Source organism: Ranitomeya variabilis, chromosome 4 (assembly GCF_051348905.1).
Source record: "Ranitomeya variabilis isolate aRanVar5 chromosome 4, aRanVar5.hap1, whole genome shotgun sequence".
NCBI classification, from domain to species: Eukaryota; Metazoa; Chordata; class Amphibia; order Anura; family Dendrobatidae; genus Ranitomeya; species Ranitomeya variabilis.
In genome coordinates this window covers 534,951,819-534,972,361 of record NC_135235.1, presented here as the reverse complement: position 1 = coordinate 534,972,361, position 20,543 = coordinate 534,951,819, and the positions used below count along the sequence as shown (strand labels likewise).

At 39.3% G+C, this 20,543-nt stretch overlaps 2 protein-coding genes across 2 annotated transcripts; both read left to right on the top strand.

The window, feature by feature from the left end:
* The first annotated feature begins 6,121 nt into the window (after nt 1-6,121).
* On the top strand, nt 6,122-10,912 carry LOC143765595 (keratin, type I cytoskeletal 47 kDa-like). The gene is made up of 8 exons (XM_077252433.1): nt 6,122-6,717; nt 7,006-7,088; nt 7,659-7,815; nt 7,905-8,066; nt 8,360-8,485; nt 8,786-9,000; nt 9,089-9,210; nt 10,612-10,912. Exons 1-8 carry the CDS (start codon nt 6,190-6,192, stop codon nt 10,707-10,709), a joined length of 1,491 nt encoding a protein of 496 aa, XP_077108548.1. The 5' UTR covers nt 6,122-6,189; the 3' UTR covers nt 10,710-10,912.
* A 4,394-nt stretch (nt 10,913-15,306) lies between these two features.
* On the top strand, nt 15,307-19,791 carry LOC143765593 (keratin, type I cytoskeletal 47 kDa-like). Its single transcript, XM_077252431.1, has 8 exons — nt 15,307-15,928; nt 16,616-16,698; nt 17,228-17,384; nt 17,475-17,636; nt 17,843-17,968; nt 18,155-18,369; nt 18,458-18,553; nt 19,430-19,791. Exons 1-7 carry the CDS (start codon nt 15,377-15,379, stop codon nt 18,549-18,551), a joined length of 1,389 nt encoding a protein of 462 aa, XP_077108546.1. The 5' UTR covers nt 15,307-15,376; the 3' UTR covers nt 18,552-18,553; nt 19,430-19,791.
* The last annotated feature ends 752 nt before the right edge of the window (nt 19,792-20,543 follow it).

The window sequence follows — 20,543 nt, the reverse complement described above, 5'->3', positions numbered from 1 at the left end:
TTTCCTTCTTAGGTTTTTTGATAAGCAATCTCACATGGGGGTGGGTATTGTTCAATCCCTCCCCTTGCATTTTTCTTAGTGATTAATTTCTCTGGCTGATTAGGCATAGGGGGGTAAATATTATTCAATATTTCCCCATATGAGGCCTATCAACAGTAAATTGTTAATGTCAGTGATGTTTTAGCCTTGGTGGCCGAAGACCACTCTTCTCATATGTCACCAATATGGACTAATTGCTCTAAAATATTAAACAGCTGCCTCCCCGACATGTTTCGCCATTGCTGGCTTCTTCAGGGAAATGAGGCTGCAAAATAATACCCACATGTGAGATTGCTTATCAAAAAAAAAAATAAAAAGGAAAATAAAGGGAAAGGATTGAATAATGCTTAGCCCTGAATAATAGCCATCAGACATTTGAAATTGGAACAGTAATTTCATTGTGAGAGGAGGAATTATATTCACCACTGATGGCTATTACAGTAAGTTGGGACATTACTAACTAATATGGACTCTGTATTTTTAAATGAGCACTATTTCATTATTATAGTTATAGTTTAAAGGGAACCTGTCACCCCCCACCCCCCAGGGAGTTTTTAAGTAAAATGTTGGCAGAGCGCAGGCGCCGGGCATGTAACAGAAACACAGGAGGCGGCGCACTGACACAAGAGGGAGATGATTGACGTCTCGGAGGTGGTTGACACCGGGGGAGAAGACATACCTCCAGGACACAATAGAGGTATGGCGGGCAATTTATAAAAGTGATTATTTCAGCATTCCTAGGGATACTAAGCATAAGAGCCACCTTCACAGAATGCAGCCTTAGTGCTGCTGAAGGTGGCTCTTTTACTTAAAAACGCCCTGGGGGGTGACAGGTTCCCTTTAATAAAAGTTATATTTCATCTTAGAATTAGTGTTGAGCGATACCGTCCGATACTTGAAAGTATCGGTATCGGAAAGTATCGGCCGATACCGGCAAAGTATCGGATCTAATCCGATACCGATACCCGATACCAATACAAGTCAATGGGACTCAAGTATCGGACGGTATCCCTGATGGTTCCCAGGGTCTGAAGGAGAGGAAACTCTCCTTCAGGCCCTGGGATCCATATTAATGTGTAAAATAAAGAATTAAAATAAAAAATATTGATATACTCACCTCTCCGACGCAGCCTGCACTTTACCGAGGGAACCGGCAGCCTTCTTTGCTTAAAATGCGCGCGTTTACTGCCTTCCGTGACGTCACGGCTTCTGATTGGTCGCGTGCCGCCCATGTGACCGCGACGCGACCAATCACACAAGCCGTGACGTAATTTTCAGGTCCTGAATGCCTAGAATTAGGCATTCAGGACCTGAAAATTACGTCACGGCTTGTGTGATTGGTCGCGTCGCGGTCACATGGGCGGCACGCGACCAATCAGAAGCCGTGACCTAATTTTCAGGTCCTGAATGCCTAGAATTAGGCATTCAGGACCTGAAAATTACATCACAGCTTGTGTGATTGGTCGCGTCGCGGTCACATGGGCGGCACGCGACCAATCAGAAGCCGTGATGTAATTTTCAGGTCCTGAATGCCTAGAATTAGGCATTCAGGACCTGAAAATTACGTCACGGCTTGTGTGATTGGTCGCGTCGCGGTCACATGGGCGGCACGCGACCAATCAGAAGCCGTGACGTCACGGAAGGCAGTAAACGCGCGCATTTTAAGCAAAGAAGGCTGCCGGTTCCCTCGGTAAAGTGTAGGCTGCGTCGGAGAGGTGAGTATATCAATATTTTTTATTTTAATTCTTTATTTTACACATTATATCGATCCCGATACCGATTCCCGATACAACAAAAGTATCGGATCTCGGTATCGGAATTCCGATACAGCAAATATCGGCCGATACCCGATACTTGCGGTATCGGAATGCTCAACACTACTTAGAATCTTTAGTTTAGTTAGTCCATTTGCCATTTGGCAACTTGTAAATTATAAGGAAATGTACTCCACACCACGGAATAGTCTGTGGATGAGCACTATAATACCAATTAATTTTTTAACAAGTTTTGAGGATTATAAAGCAATGAAATTTACTCCAGATCATGGAATAGTCTAATGATGAGCAATATAATAATGATAACATTTTGATAAAGTTTTTTGAGGGTTATTATACCAATATATAATATATATTGGTATATTATACCAATATACCCACGAATATGTAAAATCTATGGATGATCAACATAATACTGATAAATGTTTGAACAAGTTTTTTTTATTCTTATGTAGCAATGAAATGTTCCCAAGAAGATGTAATACCCTATAGATGAGCAATATAATAATGATACATTTTTACCAAGTTTTTATAGGGTCATATAAAAATGAAATGTACTCCAGACTATGAAATAGTCTATGGATGAGGAGTATAATGCCGATACATTTTTAAAATAAGTGTTTTGAGGGTTATATACCAACAAAATGTACACCAGACCGCGGAATAGTCCAGAGGTGAGCAATATAATACCAATACAATTTTTAACAAGTTTTTTGAGGCTTATATACCACTGAAATCTACCGAAGTATTTGTAAAAGTCTATGGATGAGCAATATTATACTGATGCATTTTTGAACAAGGTTTTTGAGGCTTATATAGCAGCTAAATGTACCTAAGAAGATGTAATACCCTATGGATGAGCAATATAATAATGATACATTTTTGACCAAGTTTTTGTAGGGATATATTCAAATGAAATGTACTCTAAACCACGGAATAGTCTATAGTGAGCAAAATAATACCAATTAATTTTTGAACAAGTTTTTTGAGGATTATATGGCAATGAAAATTACTCCGGACCATGGAATAGTCTATGGATGAGTTTTTTGAGGGTTATTATACCAAGGAAATCTATCCAAGAATATGTAAAATCTATGGAAGCAATAGAATACTGATAAATGTTTGAACAAGTTTTTTGAGGTTTATATTCGTAATGAAATATACCCAAGAAGATGTAATACCATATAGATGAGCAAAATAATAACTGATACATTTTTTACCAAGTTTTTGTAGGGTTATATAGCAATGAAAAGTACTCCAGACTACGAAATAGTCTATGGGTGAGCAATATAATACAGAAATATAGGAATTTTTTTGAGGTTTACATACAACTAAAATCTACCCAATAATATGTAAGTCTATGCATGAGCAATATAATACTTATACATTTTTTAACAAGTTTTTTGAGGCTTATATAGCAGCGGAATGTACCCAAGAAGATGTAGTACCCTATGGAAGAGCAATATAATAATGATACATTTTTTAAGTTTTTTGAGGGATATATGCCAACGAAATGTAATCCAGGCCACAGAATAGTCTATGGATGAGCAATATAATAACAATACATTTTTGAACAAGTTTTATGAGGATTATATACCAAGGAAATGTACTCCAGACCATGGAATAGTGTATGGGTGAGCAATAAAATACCAATAAAATTCTCTCAGAATAAAGCAATGCAAAAATAATTATTTTTTCTCTATAGTTTTTATTGTGTAAAAGCGCCAAAACATAAAAAAAATATAAATTGTGTATCACTGTAATCGTACTGACCCGAACAATAAAGCTGCCTTACCAATTTTACCGCACGCGGAATGGTCTAAAAAAAAATTCACCTTAATCAAACAGACCTGCAATATGATATGAAAAAACACGGCACTCATATACAAGTTTGTGATCGGTACTTAAGTAGGGTATCCAGCCCGTCAAATGTCAGTAATAAATTTGGCACTCAATCGGTAAAAAAAGAATGTTCCATTTATTTTTGCATCCAGACAAAAAAATCACTATTGAACGTTTTCGGTCCACCACTGGACCTTCATCAGAATTATCTCTAGAACGATACTGTAATTTGCATAAAGTAAAAAGAAAAGAAAAAAATAAATGTCATATAATACGTATATTTAGAAACATGTACATAAGAAATCAAAAATTATATTATATAAAAAAATTGTCAGAAAATATCAATAGATGTCAGAAGTGACCACGATCACGGAAACCATATCCCAGCGAGAGCATCGTGCTGTGTAGAATACAGGAGATTTGGAGCATCTATACATATATCGTGGCATTAAGGAAAAAATCGTGAGAACAGGAATGTGCATAATGAATCTACATCACTACAATGATAAAGGATGTAAGTGCTTCTATAGTGCTTGTAGGATGGCTATAAAAAAATGCCTGAATACTGTGTGCAGATAACTGGTTGAAGCAGCGCGTCTGTTCGTTGCGACCACCATCGCTATGGAAATGCGCTGTGTATGCGGTATATAGCACTGTTGTGGCATAAAAGCAGCTATATTTTTTCTAAATATGGACACTCTAAGTCCTTTAAGAATTGTTGAATTACAGATTTCCAGATTTGAATAAAATCAATTATATGGAAGAGACGGTAACCCATGTGGAAAAGTGTAACTGGGCCATGTATCTGGTGACAGTTTTAGCACTCAGGGCAGAAGGGTTTGCTGTTTGCTTTCTCCTTCACCTTTGAGCAAATCCCAAGCCCTTTGCATGGTGACACTGAGTCCAGTTTTGGAGTCCGGTAGAGATTATCGTCATCCGTTTTAGTGTCTGCAGCAGAATAAAGGAATGATCGTAAGATTGTGATTGGCATTATGACCAGAAAGACGTGTTTTAATGTTCCTTACTCAGACAGCTGGCTTCCATTAATAGACAATGGGTGCAGCCACAATTATTTCCCACCCTTAGTAATAACAAAGTGATTTAAATAAAGAATGAATTAATAATGTAAATCAAAACCATTATCGAAGCAAAATAAATCATTAATCTATTACCTGGAGGCTCCAACAGTAAGGAGAACTTGCACAATTTTAAGTCCTTGACAAAAGACAGAAACAACTGGCGCCTCTTGTCTTGAGCAAAGCAAACTCAACTGGGAAATGTCAGAAGGCAGAGAATATCCCCATGGATATAAAAATGTAGCGGGAGTGCATTGAAATTTGTCAAAATCCTCAATAAATTTAAAACTTTTAGTTATCTTTAAAAGGGTTGTCCAGGACTATATTATTATTTTTAACGTGGGCCTAAAAATAAATAGGTAGGTAGCTGCTAACAGATGCATCTATATGCATGTTCTACACGACGCCAGCTCAGAGCGCTTATGGACCACTCCTGCCGGCAATTCTACTGCTTCTCTTCAACAGAGCAGCTTCTCTTCTTTAGTTCTGCTCTGTCAACAGGGCTTGACTGCTTAAGCAAAGCACCAAGCTAGAACTCAAGCAGATTAACACTGTTGTCCAGCAAGGACTGGGAGGCAGGTGCTGGTTAATAAAGAGTGATACAAACACCTGACCCAAGAACTACCCAGCACCAGAGGAAAAGGACCAGCAGCCAGAACACCACAAGAAAATGGCGGATAGTCACAAACTAAACAGATTCTAACATAGACTAGTTCAGTGCTTTCCAAGAGCAGATGGCACTTCTTTTTATCGATGAATAGATCTCAGAGGTAACAGAGGCTGGACCTCTACTATTGCAATATATGCTCAGAGAATGAGTGTCATTCCAAAAGACTCAAAACATGCATGAAGGGAACATACATGCTGGCCATGACTCCCCTTCAATAAATTTTGTTTGTAGGGTTGGTCAGGATTCAGCCCTCAAGGGATCATCTGATCGCTATGGTAGCTCCAACATGATATGCAACCCTTTAAGAAAAAACAAAAATCTAAAGATGGACACTAATGCACACTTTGCCTCATCAGACAACTGAATTCAGCATTTGCTTACAGGCTAAATGAAAACTAAATGAGTATAACCACAGCATCTATAATCAAAAAATGTAATATTGATGTTTATGGTATATTCAATTATATAAATCTTACCAAGGTGTTCAATTAATTTGATGGTTATACATGTGCTCCACCCTAAAACCACACTGACATGACAAACAACCCAAGGGTGAGAAGATGAGCGGCTAGAGTGATGCAAGTTGATTAATAATGGTAATTGATAAATGCTATAAGCGATTGAGATAACTTGGCAAGGAACTTTATGCCTGGAAAAAAACATCAACATTTTAGGATGACACACCCTAGGTATCTGGTATATAAAGAATAGAAGTTGTGCAGATGTTACTCTTTCTATAGAAGCTGCTTTTTTTCATCTGGAAAGGGTGTCCATTTGCTTGAACAAGATGTCCTATTCTTTTAGACAGTCATCTCACCAAGCCTCAGCTTCTAGCTCACGAGCATACAGTGCAGGTGGCTTTGGTCAAGGTGGAGCTGGTGGTTTTGGTGGTGGTGTTGCTCAAGGATTTGGAGGAGGTGCTGGATTTGGTGGTGGTCAAGGTGGTTTTTGTGGTGGTGCTGCTCAAGGATTTGGAGGAGGTGCCGGTGCTAACTATGGCTTTAATGAAAGTGCTGGTGGTGCTGCTTTTGGAGGCGGGTTTGGTGGTGGAGCAGCTGGTTTTGGTGGTGGTGCCGGAGGTGGTTTTGGAGGAGGTGACAGCATCTTCTCTGGAAATGAGAAACAAACAATGCAGAATCTTAACGACCGCTTGGCCAGTTATTTGGATAAAGTCCGTGCCTTGGAAGAAGCAAATGCTGAGCTTGAACGTAAGATTAAGGAATGGTATGACAAGCAAAGGCCTGGTGGTGCTTCAGGTGAAGGAGGAAAGGACTACACCAAGTATTATGATGAAATTGAAAAGCTCAAGGGTCAGGTAAGGTTCAGAAACAGCTAGAAATGTACATGACCCAAGGATATGTAAAAGTAAGATTACCGAAGAGCACTTTGTCTTATCCTTGTGGTTTAATTTAAATTTAATGTCCATTGCCTCAAAAGAAATCTGAGTAGATACAGTCCAAGTTTCATAAATTTTATTGCTATATTTACCAATGTTATTTACTTCATTTTACTAGACTTAAATTTCAAGTCAACATGCCTATGATTAAGTGAAAATCATGTGTTACGTGCTTGAAATATCTCAATAATGACTTGTCTGTTACAGATTATTGCAGCTTCCAATGACAACGCAAGCTTAATCTTGCAAATTGACAATGCAAGGCTTGCAGCCGATGACTTCAAGATGAAGTAAGTGTGCCATTTTTACAAATACTAGTCTAGATTACAACTTGTCAGTGACAAATTTTTCAAATCAATACTACCTTAAGTAAAGAGGTTGTCCATTCTAAAACTACAAGTGTGCAGTCACTATGGGACTGCAGACTTGTGAATTTTCACATTGGGCGCATTGAGAACTGTAAGGATATTCTACTGCCAGCCCTGGGATTGGCGGTAATGTGACCTCAAAAATGCATTATGCATACTCCCAGCCACATTCTGACTAGATGGGGGCAGCCTCGCTCGGTGCAAGTATATTGAGCGAGGTCGTAAACAGTCTAGTCGAAATGTGTCCGGGAATAGGCATATCGCCTACTTGAGGTCACATGACTGCCATGTCTGGCACCAAAAGTTGAGAATTCCCACAGCGTGCAGTGCATGCAATGTGAGGATTCATAAGTCTGCAGTCATATAGAGTGACTGCAGACTTGTAGTTTTAGACCACACAACAGCTCTAACTAAAGCCTTAACAATTTTTAAGATTAATTTTTAAGCCAGTAATGTATATTCTCATAAATGTTCATATGCATGTATTGTCAGGTTTGAGAGTGAGCTGGCTCTCCGCCAGAGCGTAGAAGCCGATATCAACGGCCTGCGCAGAGTCCTGGATGATCTGACCATGTCCAAGTCTGATCTGGAATCTCAATTTGAGGGTCTCGTTGAAGAGATTGCTTTCCTCAAGAAGAACCATGAAGATGTAAGTTAGGAAGAAATCAAACAGACTTTCTATTGTACATTAATTACCTAATATAGTGGATTGCAAAAAACAATGTTTGTTCTCCATAGGAAATGAAGGGATCCCAAGGAACCACTGTGGGTCAAGTCAATGTAGAAATGAATGCTGCACCTGGTAACGATCTGACAAAGTTGCTGAATGATATGCGAGGACAATATGAAGCTATGGCTGAGAAGAACCGTAAAGATGCTGAGGATCAGTTCAATAAGATGGTAAGACTCTTTTTTAGCTCCTATTCCAGTGAATATTTCATCTTGCAGCACAATATAGGTAGCGCTACCCTAAGTGTTACAAACACAAGGTTTATGGACCTCATGTCAGAGAAATACTTGGGAGAGTTGAACTGTGTATGTGACTTTGCGTGACAAAATATCTAAGCCTATCCTGATGTAAAAGGGACAAAATGGTTCATAGATACATTTTATTCTGCAGTTAACATGCTGTGCTATTTGTAGAAAGATTAAGGACGAATGTCTCTGACTAAAACTGTAAATTTTGCCTGAAGAGTGAAGGTTTGAAGAAGGAAATATCCACTGGAGCAGAACAAGTACAGACCAATAAGAGTGAAATGTCTGACCTGAAGAAGACACTTCAAGCTTTAGAAATCGAACTACAGTCACAACTTGCTATGGTAAGGTTTTTTCTTAAATATACTTTTCATTTCCAATTGAACCTTGGGTGCCAGTGTGAAATTTGTAACATATCCGCCAACTACCATGTGCAATTAATAATAAGAGTGTTTTATGTGGCAGAAAGAACATTGGGCCCTTGATACTTTAGGTTCTTGGCCCAACTGCTACCTCTTCAACTCCTGTAGCTAGCCCTAATTATAGAGAATAGAAGAATACGTGCAAGAAATGCACACTGCCTGTAATAAAAAAAAATAGGGAAGTTCCAAGAGCAATCATTTACACCAATGTCTTCTTTGCAGAAAAAATCACTGGAAGATACATTGGCAGAGACAGAAGGACGTTATTGCATGCAGATTTCACAACTGCAAATACAAATTTCTGCAATTGAAGAACAACTGGTACAGATTAGATCCGACATTGAGTGCCAGACTGCAGAATATGAAGAGCTGCTGAACATTAAGAGCAGACTGGAAGCTGAGATCGAGACATACCGCAGACTTCTGGATGGAGAGAGGTAAGTTTGACCTTCAGTAAAGCATTTTTATATATCTTAGTTTGGCAGTACTAATACACTAATATTTTTTGTTTATCAAAAACTGCAGTGGTTCAGGACAAAGCAGTGGATCATCAGGATCAGGAGCAGGAACAGGAGCAGGATCAGGAGCACAACAAACAAAGCCACCTCAAACTAGTGGAAGCGGTAGCGCTTCAGGATCTGACACAGGTAATCATTTTCTATAGTTAATCAAAATCTTGACCTTACACTCTGAATAATATATGATATACCAAAGGTGACCACAATGTGGCTTGTAGGTAACATCGGGCACACAGGTTTCTTTCTTGTAGCATCTGTCTCCCCAGTGTGGCAGAGAAAAGCACCAGGAGGAAACAATGTGTTCAGTGACAAGTAGAGGCAAGGGTGTTGTAAAGATGTCTCAGTTTCAAGATCAGGAGTATAAGCACAAAGGCATTTGCTCATCCCTCCTATCCCCTCCCCCCAAAATTGACCGTACTAATATTATAAAATACATTTTAGTTTTCAACTGTTTATCCCTGGAAAATTTGTTATAAAGAAAATCAGTATTGAAAGCTACAAAAATGCATCAGTTTTGCCCCCAAGAAATTTGCCCCATAGTAAACACTATTGAATATATGATAGTACACCCCTGAGTATTACAGTCATACGCCTACCAAATACTACTGACATACTGGACTTAAATTAAACCACCTAACCAGCATAGTCAGCTCCTATATAAAACTTAACTTTTAATTTATAAATTATTTAAAACACTGAGCAATAAAAAATAAAGTGCTCATAAACACCAGTGCACGTAATAAAATGGTACAGTCTCACCCGGTTGTTAATTCCTGCTTTCCACAGTTGGATACAGATCAGTGAGACCGTAATGACACGAGAAAATGGGGGGGGGGGGAGAAAATTCTCGGGGTCTGACTTCCCTGTCGTGCCCACTGCAAAGAGACTCCCGCCCTGACAAGGGCAGTACCCAAGTGTGAATCTACTTCGGGGTGCCCATGATAAATATAACATCCCTGGGTAAAATGTGCTATTCTTCCCTTCCCTTAAATTAAACCACAACACCATGGCCACCTGTAGCCACCACAAAGACCAATGCAGTCAATAAGAATACCACATAGCGGAAGATACCAGATACACAGGTGTACATATAGTCAAATATAGACACTCTTCACACCTTTCCCAGTATTAGTTGCTCCGGGCACTGTACCCCACACAACATTATCATGCTCCCATATGCCTTTCCACAGTAATAATGTCCTCCTTTATGTAGCACTCTATCCACCTATGGCCCCACTAACTAATAGTGCCCCTTTGTGCCGCACACTATTTCATAATCCACTAAACATTGGAATGTTGGCATCGTTTATGTGGAGACAGTGTCTGAAGTTTGGAACAATTCAGAACAATGACCGCCATCACCAAATCTGGGTGCTGATCTCAACATCTAGGTCTGAACTCAATTTTGACTAGAAATTGCAACCAATGTTTTAGAAACAAGGACTCTAGGCTGGGACAAAAAGCGGCCAAATCATGTTTGTTTGGCTTTCATAGCAATGCTAAACGACTCCACCTTTGATTTTCTTTTAGGGGTAAAGAGACAAAGGAAAGTGAAGAAGGTTATTGACATCATGGAGAATGGAAAAGTTATAAAAACAGAAGTTGTGGAAAGTTATGAGGATTACTAAAATAACCACCAAAAACAAAAAGGACGATGCCTTCTCAAGCAAAATGGAAACCTGCCTGGTTCATTTGGAAATCTTTTGTTTTTAGCATACTCTCACTGCCATAATGCTAGTAGTCTGTTTCTGTCCAATATTATCTACATGTTCAATATATTTTCTTTTGCTTTATACAATATAGAAAGTAAATACTTCTTTGATGCAAGTTATACCGGATGTGATTTTTGTCAGTCAATCTTAGAGTAATACACGCGAAGCAATGCTAAAAACCAATGCCTAAGGTTTACCAGGCTGGAGCTCATGTCAGGCAAACATCTGCCACCTCGTGGTGGTGGCATGACTAGGTCTTAAACATCCCAAAAAATATTCTGGAAGGCATTACAAGCAATTTACAATAATGCATCTGTAAATCTAAACCCCACATCACTCACTCCTATAATATTAAACATCTTTAATGTTTCCACTGCTCTCACTCACACCCACCACAAGTGTCTCCTCGGGGCACCAGGAGCTTTTCTACTTGTTGGAAGCTGAAGGCTCGCTTCTTGCCAAAAACGCTAGATAAATATTCATCAAATGTGTCATTACAATCATTAGATTTTATATCATCATATCAAAACTAAATCTAAGAAAAGATTTCTAATGAGCTATGAGCTAAGAGTTCCTGTGCAATCTTTACACCAATGGTAATTTAAAGCATTTTCCACTTATTCAAAAAATAAGTCTGGAGACTTTGTCAGGCCACCAGCCTGGGAGCAGCTGCCTATCCAGAAAAAGGTATCCTACAGAAGATCCAATATGGTCAGGCCACAATGTTCATACATGGCCATACCTGGGTAGAGCTGAAGGGGCATGTGCCAGGTGGGGCACCAACAAAACACTCAACCTTGGCCAGGGTATTTAAACAGAGGGCTAAGGTAGCAGTTAAATCTTCACCCAGGGTAAATCATCTCCCATCTATGACGGTTGTATATATTTTAGGCTTTTCTACAGATGCACTGCCCATTTCTATTATGCCCTGCCTTTTTCTTAAGATAGACACCTCCCAAGTCCATTATGCCACACCTCATCCTAAGACTATTGAGAACACCAGTCTCTACATGTGGTATTCGGGAGACATCTGAAGCCTGCAGTTCTCCTAGTAGACCGACAGGGTGAAAAGACAAAGAACAGTTACAAGCGATAAGAACTCAGTTACAGTTTTACAAGTTATGAGTGCTTTGCTAGAATTTAAATTTTTTTGGGGTACTTTCTTGGAGACAAGTACAGTTCAAGACAAACAATAGTTGCAAGGCTAAAGAGCGATATTAATCCCTAGTAATAATTTCCTTATACAATAAAAAAAAGTGACACTCCACAGTTAAAGCTACTTTTAGCAATCTATCTAATATGCCCTAATAGTACGTCCGAGGTCAGAACCCCCGCTTTGATGCAGGGCTCCGCGGTGAGCCCGCATCAAAGCCGGGACATGTCAGCTGTTTTGAACAGCTGACATGTGCCCGCAATAGCGGCTAGTGAAATCGCGATTCACCCACCGCTATTAACTAGTTAAATGCCGCTGTCAAACGCAGACAGTGGCATTTAACCGGCGCTTCTGGCCGGGCGGCCGGAAATGAGCGCATCGCCGACCCCCGTCACATGATCGGGGGTCAGCGATGCAGAGTAACCAAAGAGGTCCTTGAGACCTCTATGGTTACTGATCGCCGGTAGCTGTGAGCGCCACCCTGTGGTCGGCGCTCATAGCACACCTGCATTTCTGCTGCATAGCAGCGATCTGATGATCGCTGCTATGTAGCAGAGCCGATCGCGTTGTGCCAGCTTCTAGCCTCCTATGGAGGCTATTGAAGCATGGCAAAAGTTAAAAAAAAGTAAAAAAAATGTGAAAAAAAAAAATATATATAAAAGTTTAAATCACCCCCCATTCAAAATAAATCAATAAAAAAAAATCAAACCTACACGTTTGGTATCGACGCGTTCAGAATCACCCGATCTATCAATAAAAAAAGCATTAACCTGTTTGCTAAAAGGCATAGCGATTAAAAAATTCGAAACGCCAGAATTACGTTTTTTTGGTTGCCGCGACATTGCATTAAAATGCAATAACGGGCGATCAAAAGAACATATCTGCACCGAAATGGTATCATTTAAAACGCCAGCTCGGCACGCAAAAAATAAGCCCTCAACCGACCCCAGATCATGAAAAATGGATACGCTACGAGTATCGGAATATGGCGCAATTTGTTTTTTTTTTACATTTTTTAGCAAAGTTTGGAATTTTTTTCACCACTTAGATAAAAAGTAACCTAGTCATGTTAGGTGTCTATGAACTCGTACTGACCTGGAGAATCACAGTGGTAGGTCAGTTTTAACATTTAGTGAACCTAGCAAAAAAGCCAAACAAGAAACCAGTGTGGGACTGCACTTTTTTTGCAATTTCACCGCACTTGGAATTTTTGTCCCGCTTTCTAGTACATGACATGCTAAAACCAATGATGTCGTTCAAAAGTATAACTTGTTTCACAAAAAATAAGCCCTCACATGGCCATATTGACGGAAAAAAAAAAAAGTTATGGCTCTGGGAAGGAGGAGAGTGAAAAACAAACATGGAAAATCCCAAGGTCATGAAGGGGTTAATGTCATAAAGGGTGCTCTAACTCTGACTGACCTGACCTGCCTATATATAACATGGACTGCCATTTGTTTGAATGGTCCCCATAGAAGGGTACATGCGTAAAACGTCTTTTTCAGGTGGATGCCTCTTAAAAAAGTGCTAACATACTGCCAAAAAAATGAAAATAGGTATAGCTATGTAAACACAACTTGCTGTGAATATGTTCAGACTTCTAAAGCAGTTAAAATAAGTTTCTCACTATTCATGCATACATTTAAAACAAAAAAAGCAGCAAAAGACATTGGAAAAGACATAAAAAAAAGATGTTTCCGAAAAAAAACACCGCCAGTGTTTTGCAGGAAAAATTCAGTGGGTACGTGAGGGGTCTAAAAGATGCCATGTGCACATACACTTACACTAAGGGCTGGACATATCATTGGTGCAACCTGTGCAGCCCCACAGGGGCACAAGAGTTGTGGGGGTCCTCTTCCAGCTCCATCGCAGCACACAGCTACTGTCATAGACAGAACTATTAGACTGCAAAAGTCCTACAAACTGTTCTTGCACAGGGACCTTCTTCTGTCTGTGTCGGCCACTGTTTGCACTACATATAGCTTGCAGCTGTCTCTGTAATGGACATGTATAGTCAGATATGACTTCACCCTACTACCACGCATGACACATTCCCTTTAAATAATATGCTAGTAAGGCTACTTTCACACTAGCGTTAACTGCAATACGTCGCAAATGCGTCGTTTTTGCGAAACGCCGCATCCAGCAAAAGTTTTTGCTGGATACGTTGTTTCGTCATAGAGTAACATTAGCGACGCATTCGCGACGCATTTGCGACGCATTTCCAAACGGTGAATGCGTTTGGCGGCGTTTGGGCGTATGGTAGCGGTCCGTCGGGAAAACAAAACGCTACATGTAACGTTTTTTGCTCCCGACGGTCCGCTTTTTCCGACCGCGCATGCGCAGTCGGAACTCCGCCCCCACCTCCCCGCACTTCCCCGCACATCACAATGGGGCAGCGGATGCGTGGGAAATATGCATCCGCTGCCCCCGTTGTGCGGCGGAGACCACACTAGCGTCGGGAACGTCGGCCCGACGCGCAGCGACGGGTTGTTCCCGACGCTAGTGTGAAAGTAGCCTAAATTGTAATATGAAAAGTTGAGTAAAAACAATGACCCTGCAGTCAATAAATAAATAGTAATATTACATGTAAATAACATAGGGTACTTGCTTGAAACTATTTTGATTAAAAAAAAGCGAAAAAAGTATTTGCTCATTGTTTTTATCCTAGGTGTTGTCTGTTAATGGCCACAGTGTGAATGTGCACCTACACATTGCACTTATTCCAACAGGTATCCCGGCCCATTTCTTCCGTTTAAATTGTATTGTCAGTGCACTAATTCCCTCATATGCTTCTATATCCTGAGACTGACTTTATAATCAGGAATAGAAGAGGGTCACTGGAGAGAGCACAACTTCATAGCGGTTGATCTAGCATAGATACAAGAATATGGATTTTCCGACATCATATTCTGTAAGCACAAAGGCTGTATTTTGCATGTTTACTGAATCTGCTCTCTCCTATGACCCATCATTACTAAAAATCATAAATGATTCAGGAATTATGATTTCTAATCCATTAGTTTCATAATGTATATGTTTCATTTAATCTTTATCCCTTTATAAAAATGAATATTATGAACTACTTCTACATGGAAATTAATTTCTCTATAGGTGCCTGATGCATTAATTCCATGCACTCCACCCTCAAATTGAACTTTCCTGACAATCAACCAAAGGGTGGAAAAACCAGCGGCTAGGCTAGAGTGACGCAAGTCGATAAATCATGATAATTGATCCAAGTTATAGGCAGTGGCAATAACTTGGCAAGAAACTTTTCTGTTTGAAGGAGAAAACATTAATATTCAAGAATGACACACCCTTTCAAATCTGATCTATATATATAAAGAATAGAAGCTGTGCCGATATCACTCTTCCCACAGAAGCTGCTTTTTTTCATCTGGAAAGGGTGTCCTTTTGCTTGAACAATATGTCTTATTCTTTTAGACAGTCATCTTCTCAGCAGTTTTCAGCCGTAAGCTCCCAAGGTTACAGTGGAGGTGCAGGTGGCTTTGGTCAAGGTAGAGCTGGCGGCTATGGTGGTGGAGCAGTTGGTTATGGAGGAGGTGCTGGATTTGGTGGTGGTGCTGGGGGATTTGGTCAATGTGTAGCTGGTGGTTTTAATGGTGGTGCTGGAGGATTCAGTGGTGGTCAAAATGATTTTAACAGTGCTTCTGCTAACTATAACTATAGTGGTGGGGCTGGTGGAGCTGCTTTTGGAGGAAGCTATGGTGGTGGTGCTGGAGGTGGCTTTGGAGGAGGTGACAGCATCTTCACTGGAAATGAGAAACAAACAATGCAGAATCTTAATGACCGCTTGGCCAATTATTTGCAAAAAGTCCGTGACTTGGAAGAAGCAAATGCTGAGCTTGAACGTAAGATTAAGGAATGGTATGAAAAGCAAAGGCCTGGTAGTACCACTGGTGAGGGAGCAAATGACTACTCCAAGTATTTTACACAAATTGAAGAGTTAAAATCTAAGGTAAGCTTCATAAAACAATACTGTAATTCTGTACCCATACTATATAATTAAAATCATAGCATGTTCACTTTACCCATTACTATGCATCCTGCCAATGAGTAAATGTTTAGGCTTTATAGCAGTGACTAAAATAAGCATAAATGTATTATAGAAATATAGTCAGGATTATTTTTAGCTAGATGTCTAAGGCGTGGCAATTAAACAAGAACCTCAGAAAGCAATTATGAAATTATGGTGGTTCAGTAATAAGCCCTTGTCAGCTTCGGGTTTATGGGTTTAAATCTGATCAGGTTAACATTAGTTTTTATATTCTTTTCTAGTAACTAAACTTACGTCATGCTCTAGTGTGTTTTTGGGTGAAGCTACATTATTTTTTCGATATATGGACAAGGAGTGAAGGGACAGGACAGTATTTTGTGTACATTACTGTGTTGGCTCTATACCAATAATAGGTATACACATGACCCTGCATTTAGCAAAGCCATGAAACGGAGTTGTATGATTGGATTTGTAACGTGATGCACTCATGACATACTCATGACATAAAACATAATGATACAAATAGTAAAAGTTCATATCGGGACCATGCAGATCAAAATGAGAAGAATCAATAAAAATCATTTCAGATGTTAATAAAGGAGAAATTATCATTAATAATAGAAAGTGACAATATCATTTTTTTCACAGATTATTGCAGCTACTAATGACAATGCAGGCATACTCTTGCAAATTGACAATGCCAGGCTTGCTGCTGATGACTTCAAGATGAAGTAAGTTATGAAACCTTCTACACAATAACTTCTTAACTTCTTGTTTTAAGGAATCCAAGACTTCTCAAAATCCATGAGTTACTTTGTAGGCAGTCTACAGAGACATCAAGGTCATATGACGGGTCTAGGGAACTAAGATATGAGGTCCTGATGGATGATAGAGTTGTTGTTACAAGAGTTGGGCCCATTGGGAGGACTCTACCAAATAATTCAATAAATAATGAAAATGAAGTGACAAACCCCAATCAAGATGAAATCATTGACCACCTTGACTAGAAAAAGTACAAACATGTCTAGAAATACAGACTATATGTATAGAATTTAACTTTTTAAGGTGGGATTTTTGGGGGGGACAAAATGGCTATAACTTTAACTAGCATAAAAACTCAGGAAAATATCAACGTAACCAATCCTACAAATATGAGTAATGTATGCTTCTAGCACCATAATGAAGAAACCAAACTACAAGTACCTCCTGTTTAACAAATAATAATGTGATATTAAAGGCTATATATGCTTATTTTTTCAGATTTGAGAATGAACTGGCTCTTCGTCAAAGTGTAGAAGCTGATATCAATGGCCTGCGTAGAGTCCTGGATGATCTGACCTTATCCAGATCCGATCTGGAATCTCAGCTTGAAAGCCTCACTGAAGAGATTGCTCTTCTCAAGAAGAACCATGAAGAAGTAAGTGGAGAAGAAATTTTAGACATTTAATTGTATACAAATCACTAATCAAGGATTACATGAAACATATTGTATACTTTTTCACCATAGGAGGCTAAAGGATCCCAAGTAACCACTTTGGGTCAAGTCAACGTTGAAATGAATGCTGCACCAGGTATTGATCTGACAAAGTTGCTGAACGATATGCGAGGACAGTATGAAGCATTAGCTGAGAAGAATCGTAAGGATGCTGAAAACCAATTCAATAAAATGGTAAGTTTCCTTGCATGTAGGCCAATCCTTTGGCATTCAAAGTTTCCAAGAACAAGATGTAACATGCTTGGTTTATAATGGTTTTAGAAAGGTCATGGGATTGATCATATTTAGTGATCCATAAAAAATTGAGAAAGCTAGTTAGAAGAGATATTCTGGAAGAGTTTGTCTTCAAATATTAATAAAAATATATATTTTCTCTCAAGAGTGAAGGGCTTAAGAAAGAGATATCTAAAGGAATAGAAGAAACTAAGACCAGCAAGAGTGAAGTATCTGAACTAAGAAAGTCACTTCAAGCTTTGGAGATCGAGCTTCAATCACAGCTTGCCATGGTGAGTTTCAATTTTCTGTCTCTAGTTTTGTTTTGCTTTGTTTTTTATACATACACATGTGTAACTTCTGCTGAGTAATCTGTAAACTTTATTGGTTCCTTCTGAATTTTTGGGGATTATTTTTTTTTTATGAAAAGCAATGTAGGACTTGTCAGCTCTTGAATAGTTGAGTTTTCTCGTTTGCAGAAAAAATCACTGGAAGATACACTGGCAGAGACAGAAGGACGTTACTGCATGCAGATTGCACAACTGCAAGCACAAATTGCTTCAATTGAAGAGCAGCTGACAAACATTAGAGCTGACATTGAGTGCCAGACTGCAAATTTTGAAGACCTGCTAAACGTTAAGACCAGACTGGAAGCAGAGATTGCGACATACACCAAGCTTCTGGAAGGAGAAGGGTAACAGTGACCAATAGTGTCAAGCTTTTAATATCCTTGCTTTGGTAGTACCCATGCACTGATAATAACTGTCATTCAATATCCGCAGTGGTACATCATCTAGCACAACATCATCTTCCACATCATCTTCATCGTCAAGGACAACTCAGTCTAGCACAACCAAAGTTACTGGAAGATACTGAAGGTAATGCAACCCATTGCAAGATACATATATTAAGATATCCCACCAATGAAAAGTCACCAAAGGAGCAATTTAACCATATACTGTTACAACAATGTCAAAGACTAAGTACTTAAGGGGGATATAAAGATAATCAATGGAACATAGTACACCTAAATACAATAAAGATAAACTCACTTCTTTATGTTATGTCATTTTATTTCCCCTGGTCTATTCACTGTGGGTCACTTCACTTCTGGCACATCCAGTTTGTGGGCATGTCAGAGCTCCTTCATCGAGCATCAAACTAAATCTCCTTCAAATCTTTACACTAACTCTCCAAAATCCTAGTGGCTTTTTTGCACATGTGGGATCACTATTAGCTGCGCATGGACTAGGGAGTCACATAGCCATAGCCCATAGTCTCATAATGATACAAAATATACATTAGGGGTGGATTCATTCTGAGATACTGAGGATCACAAGCCAGATTTATGGCATGCTATTTAGAAAAATAAAAGTTGATATTAGAATTGCTCGAATGACTCAGGGCCAAAATACCAGATAGTCACAATTTTTTTTAATGGGGATATACTTTTAATCTCTTCCATTGATGAAACAGGAAAACTTTTATCCCAAAAATATCCTTTAAAATATATAAGGAAGCATCACTTCATAAGGGTCTTCACTAACAAACATATATCTTACATTAGTTCTGGTCTTGTCATTGCTCATTTCTTACAATTCACTGTAGACTGTACACCAGTGAGCCGCAATCTCTGGTTCTACAGAACTTCGATTTCCATTGTTCCGATAGTTGTAGACTGCATTCATGTTTAGGAAATAAGATGAATAAGCAATGATACAGTCTACAGTACACACTCTTTTGTCTTATTTTAGGTAACAAAAGGACAAGAAGAGAGAAGATAATTGTGGACATCATTAAAGTTGGAAAGTGTGAAATCAGAAGTTGTTGAAGAACATGAGGAAAACTAAAAACCTTACCAAAGCCAACAGAGATGATGTCTGCTCAAGCAAAATGGAAACCTGCCAGGCTTACTCGCATTTATAACCCTTACGTCTTCCTTTCTTTTCGCTGCATTCTTACAGTTACACTATGTTTAATGTCCGAAACCATGTTAGTTCCACTAATGCGCAACAGTCTCCTTGTGGTTTGTGGTCTGTCCATCAATATCATTACACTTTGGACATTTTTGCTTCGCTTTGTATAACCTAAATAAAGATTTTTCTGATGCAATTCATATATGATTGCCTTGTATTGTTTGAATTTGGCTGGATAAGATGAGACATAATGCTAAACTATTGGCATTTATGGGAAAATACTACATTTCCCTACGGGCCTAGGTCCCTAAAAAGGGCTAAAAGACAAAAGTCTGGTGAAATGTAAAAGGTGGGGGCCCATTATAGTATTTGCATTGCATTTAGGTTAAGTCCCTTTTCTGAGGTGTAATTACATTATATACGATTCCAGTTCAAGGCATTAATGCCCCGTAGATATTATTGCCCACAAAGACAACCAAAATGGCTACTTTAGGTGTGATTTTTCTAAACTCCTTCCCTTTTACAGTCTAGTGTGAAGAATTGTCCTAGGAAAATTGGTACTGTGGGCATGTATGAATCACTGATACACGTGCACCTTCCTTAGTACAAGACTTAATCTCCTATAGAATGGATCTTGTGTATAAGTCATGTACCATACAAAGTGCCATTTACAGGTTTACTTGGTACACCAAAGCAGGCTCGGACTGGCCCATAGGGGAACAGGGGAATCCCCCTGGTGGGCCCCTGTGCAGATCTGGGACCCCAACCCCACTGTATGTGCAGTACTTGTCATAATTCACTTTATTCACTCTGTACAGAAAAAAATGTTATTGGTGGGCCCTTGGCACCCCAGTCCGACACTGCACCAAAGTATCACTCCAGAGTCTTAAACAAAACTTGCTGATTAAACCTACGATAAGCACAAATGAGAAAATACCCTGCACTAAGTAAA